Source organism: Palaemon carinicauda, chromosome 8 (genome assembly GCF_036898095.1).
Source record: "Palaemon carinicauda isolate YSFRI2023 chromosome 8, ASM3689809v2, whole genome shotgun sequence".
Taxonomy (NCBI): domain Eukaryota; kingdom Metazoa; phylum Arthropoda; class Malacostraca; order Decapoda; family Palaemonidae; genus Palaemon; species Palaemon carinicauda.
The window spans coordinates 21,216,570-21,221,569 of record NC_090732.1 but is presented as its reverse complement, the minus strand read 5'-3'; the positions used below and the strand labels follow the sequence as shown (position 1 = coordinate 21,221,569).

Below are 5,000 nucleotides of genomic sequence, written 5' to 3'. Positions count from 1 at the left end.
AATATACACTCAATATTTTTTAATGAGGCGCATTTGCACTGACTCGCAGTGCTGCCCTTTTAGCTCGGAAAAGTTTCCTGCTATTTGATTGGTTAGAATTATCTCATCTAACCAATCAGCGATCAGGAAACTTTTCCGAGCCAAAAGGGCACCCCTGCGAGTCCGTGTAAATCTGCCTCACTAAAAAGAATTTACTATCGTTATAATCTTCATTTCACCGGATAATGAAACTCACCTTTGAATAAAACTTTGCACCTAGTATTCTGTTAAACGGAGGACTCTGGCCAATTTCAACCGCCATTTCAACACCTGAAAATTGAAAAAAAAAAAACAAATGAATAAACAAGTAGAACTGAAGTCAATCTCTAACCAACAGGATAGACTAATATAAAAAACAATGCTGATAAAGCTAATAGGTTTAATATTTATAGATACCCCCAACCTGGTTAGGTAGAGCTAAAACTAAAACCTACTGCATTTCGAACTTACTTTGCTCTCTTTTTTTTAAATGTACTGTCAAAAATATGAATAATGAAAAAAACTTCAAATGATTACCTAGTATTTTTCCAATGATGAAAATAAGAAATCTTTGCACGAAGACTAACCTCTGATAAGTGTGTCGATGTCCTCTGGATCGGTAAAGTATTTTGGATCAATGACGGGAGTGTCAAACGGGTCATTCGACCTCAGAGAAATGATCCCACGACTTTTCGGTCTCAGAAGGTAAGGCATTATCGTCATAGATTGCCGATGACTTATCGGACCGAAATATCGCATATATTTCTGTTGAAAGATATTGAAATATGCATTATTGAAAATTTCTATTCGGAAAAAAAACAGTAATTCCAGGCAACATTTATTCCAGGATTTTTGCCGTTTTAAAAACGGATATATTGACGTAAAATGGTAATAATATAAGAACAAGTAAGGTAAAATTACAATTTGTATTAAAAAACGGTAAATGTCTGACAACATTTAATCCAGGATTTTTACCATTTTAAAAACTGATATATTGACGTAAATAGGGTGATTTTACGGTCACCTGCCTGTCAAAGATAATATAGCAAAGTAAGGTAAAATTACGGTCGCCAGTATTTTACTGAAATACGGTTGAGAACAGTTATATTTTCACGGAGAATTTCCGATCAAAATTTGTTTTTTTCTAACAGTGCATGGTGCAATTATGAACCTTCCCTTGTAGAGCAGAACTCATTTGATATTTCCTTTCCAGAGTTGACCATAACTGGAAAACTGGAAGAAAAATTGTGCATATAGGAATTTCCTTGTGCTATGCGTGACTGTCGAAGGGCAAATATATTATATATTTGTTGATGTGCGACAATCTTACAGAAGCAGGTCACCATAGCGATATCGTGCCAGCCGTTTAATTTCTGAGATTATTATTACTATTATTACTATTATTATTATTATAATTATTATTACTATTATTATTATTAGTAGTAGTAGTAGTAGTAGTAGTAGTAGTAGTAATAGTAGTAGTAGTAGTAGTAGTAGTGCTATTATTATTGATATAACAATAATATCATTGATTATAAAAACAATAACAATAAAGATAATAATAATAATAATGAAAACAATAACGATAACAATAAATTATTATTATTATTATTATTATCATTATTATTGTTATTATCATTATATTATAATATTATATTATATATCATATTGTTATTATATTATTACATTATTACATTATCATCATTATATTATATACATTATATTGTTATTATATTATTAACTTATTTCATTATTATTATTATTATTATTATTATTATTATTATTGTATTATTATTATTATTATTATTATTATTATTATTTATTATCATTATTAGTAAAGCTACAACCCTAGTTGGAAAATCAGAATGCTATTAACCCAAGATCTCCAAAAGGGAAAAACAGCCCAGTGAGGAAAGGAAATAAGGAAATAAGTAAACTAGAATAAAACATTTTAAGAACTGTAACAATATTAAAACAGATTTTTCATATATAAAATATCAACTTTTCAAAAGTTCTTTTCCCTCTCAAATGTTCCATATCAGAAATAACAGTATCCGTAGATATCCTTACTACAGGATCAAGTCCTAACGCTGCAGATGCCAGAAGTCCTTCCTGTGCTAAGCCTGCGGATACCATGTACAGCTGGACGTCTGGCCAGGAAGGATCTCCGTATGGGGAGACGCTCTCCCAGGCGTGTCCGTAGTCTCCCAGGGGCGTTGTGTAAATACCTGCATCAAGGAGATTTATTGAATATCACTTTTCTTTAAGTTTTATATATCCTTCCGCTAACAAAGAGCGAATGATAAGCGATTGATTACGTAATAATTGTTATATACTCATTAATATTTGAAAATATACATTCATATGCTGTTTTATATGTACATAGACACGGTAAATTCTGAAATAAAAATCACATGAAAACAGACATCAAAATCTCTCGCAATTTTTTATTTTTTTTTTTGCTACGTTAGTGCTAACAATAACTATATTATATAAAACAAAGAATTTATAACATATAGAAGAAAATAAATTTTCAAGAAGTTTCATTCGTAAATTGTGGCATTATGATTATATTACAGTCATAAAGAGGGAGCACAAGGTGGTCGCTAGCATATATTGTGCCTAGAAAATAGCTTAGTTTTAAAAGACGAATAGATTCTCTAAATGCATATGAAAAAACTAAACTTCAGGCTCACAACTGTATAGAAAAAAAAAAGACAAAGTGTGACCTTTCCTGTGGTGAACGTATTGGCTAGCAGCATTGAAACTTGTCGCGTCATTTACTTCATTTGGAAGCCCTGACTTCAGAGACCACGTCAGTCCGAAGAGGCAGAGATGGTCTTGGAGATTCCGACCTACTCCAGGTAGGTCAACCAAAACTTCCACCTGCAAAAATCAAAAAGGGTAAATATAAAGATATATTCATATCGGATCTTATACCATACATTAGTACCTTATACACACACACACACACACACACACACACACACATAATATAAGCGTTAAAGTTTAAACTGGTGTTTTTCGGTCTTGGGCAATTTCATAGGCCTATTATAATGTTTCCATCATTTCATTAGATTTCCTGGCCTTTCTGACCAGATATGATTCTTCATTCTATTTGTTAAGTTTTTTTTTTTCCTTTTATCCCATATTTAGCACATTATTTTCTTTTCTTTTTATTCCAGCCTTCTCAAGCAAAAAGATTCAAATTATTTTCTTTTCTTTATCACCCCATATTTATACACAGACTAAAACTATATCATAATTATGGTGCTCTTGTGTTCGGGATTTTTTTTTTATTGAATTTCTTAGAATAAAACACTATAACTGGCGTCTACAGAAGTGATTGGAATAGCCCCATTAAAAGAAACCTTTATTGAAAATTATTACACAAGATATCTAATTAGAAAAATCGAAGATATATTAAAACTAAGTAAGTCTTACAGCATTACAACAAGTTATGCAATTCCAAACGGAGATGTGTTAAGTATATGAATAAAACTAACCTTGTGTTGACGCAAATGATCCTTTGGTCCTACACCCGACAGCATCAGGATTTTAGGTGATGCAATAGCTCCTGCAGAAAGAATGACTTCTTTGTTTGCAAATGCTGTTGATACCTGAGAAAGGGAATTGTTAGTGTTATACAACTGAGGGTGACAAGTCAAAGCTGTATTCACCAATTTTTTTTTTTTTTTTTTTTTTTTTTTGAAAGTACAGACGAAAAAGAGACTTTGAATATTCATAAGAAATATGCGATAAGTCATTAAGTATGTGAATTTGCATACGAAGTATACGTTAAATTATTAGGTGTATGAATTTGCCAAATTTTCTTTAAATTAACCGATTGCAAAAATAATCAAAAACCGAAATGCTATGGATATGTGGACGAAGATCATAGAAAAAAACGTGTGAAGTACCTACACTTTTGACTAATGATATGAAGTTATTTACTTGCTACTTTAACTATACAGTAATAGGGAAAGTATTTGAAAGTTCGATGTATGGTAGATTTGATGAGACTCCCATTCCATAGCTTTTAAGAAAAGATTTCATATCAACCAATTTAAAAATGATTTTTAGGTTGTTTAGGATCGCTAAAACTAGATATTTCCTACTTGATCAGTAACGATCGTTTCAAGATGGGTGCATTCAAAGTGTAAATGCGCAATCTAAAAGAATCTGTGACATTATTGCTACTTGTGAATTTGTAACCAGTTTAATAACTATTACTAAAAAGTAATTTAAAGAAAAGCACAGTATTGTTAGAGTATCTTAGGACTAGATTTAAACATCATTGGCACAATTTTAAATTGCATATGTATGTAGTGTTGCTAATCCTTACACAAATTCATTTTCTAATCAAAATTATTCGATCAATATGGTAAAATATTGAGATTTTCCTACAAAAAAGCTGATGTGAATTGTTCTTTAATTTATTCAAATAAGACGCAAAATACGGTAAAAATAAAAAAAAAATACAATTACGAATGCTGGTTTCATGTTCAGGTTAAAGGTATGCTACCAAGGGTCCAGTACCAACAAGTAAAATTTATTAGAGTTCAAAACTAGGATATTGATAACTATGAGCATTAGTATCCATAAAACATCCTCTTGAACAAAGAATGAAATAACAGTACCTCTTTCTCCGACATATTGATTATAAGACAAGCCACTAAACTTAATTTTTCCATATTCACTAAGGCTACTAATAACCGTTTATGATGTAATTTTTTTTTTCAGGGCATTCTAAACACTTTTAAAATCATCTATTTTCATCTATATATTTCAGGGTACAAAGAATATCTTGTCACGAGTGAAGAAAGGATTAGATCACCAAAAAAAAAAAAAAAAAAAAAAAAAAAAATATATATATATATATATATATATATAAATATATATAAATATATATATATATATATATATATATATATATATATATATATATATATATATATATATATATATATATATATATAATC

The 5,000-nt window shown here is 30.1% G+C and overlaps 1 protein-coding gene across 1 annotated transcript in view; it reads right to left on the bottom strand.

Annotated features, from left to right (window-relative positions):
• LOC137644848 (glucose dehydrogenase [FAD, quinone]-like) overlaps positions 1 to 5,000 on the bottom strand; it is a 59,848-nt gene that overhangs the window by 2,022 nt on the left and 52,826 nt on the right. The window contains exons 8-12 of the mRNA XM_068377743.1: positions 3,525 to 3,638; positions 2,748 to 2,904; positions 2,089 to 2,246; positions 606 to 783; positions 236 to 309 (exon numbers count right to left, since the gene is read on the bottom strand). Of these exons, the coding sequence (XP_068233844.1) occupies positions 236 to 309; positions 606 to 783; positions 2,089 to 2,246; positions 2,748 to 2,904; positions 3,525 to 3,638 (681 nt within the window). The remainder of the gene's footprint in view (positions 1 to 235; positions 310 to 605; positions 784 to 2,088; positions 2,247 to 2,747; positions 2,905 to 3,524; positions 3,639 to 5,000) is intronic.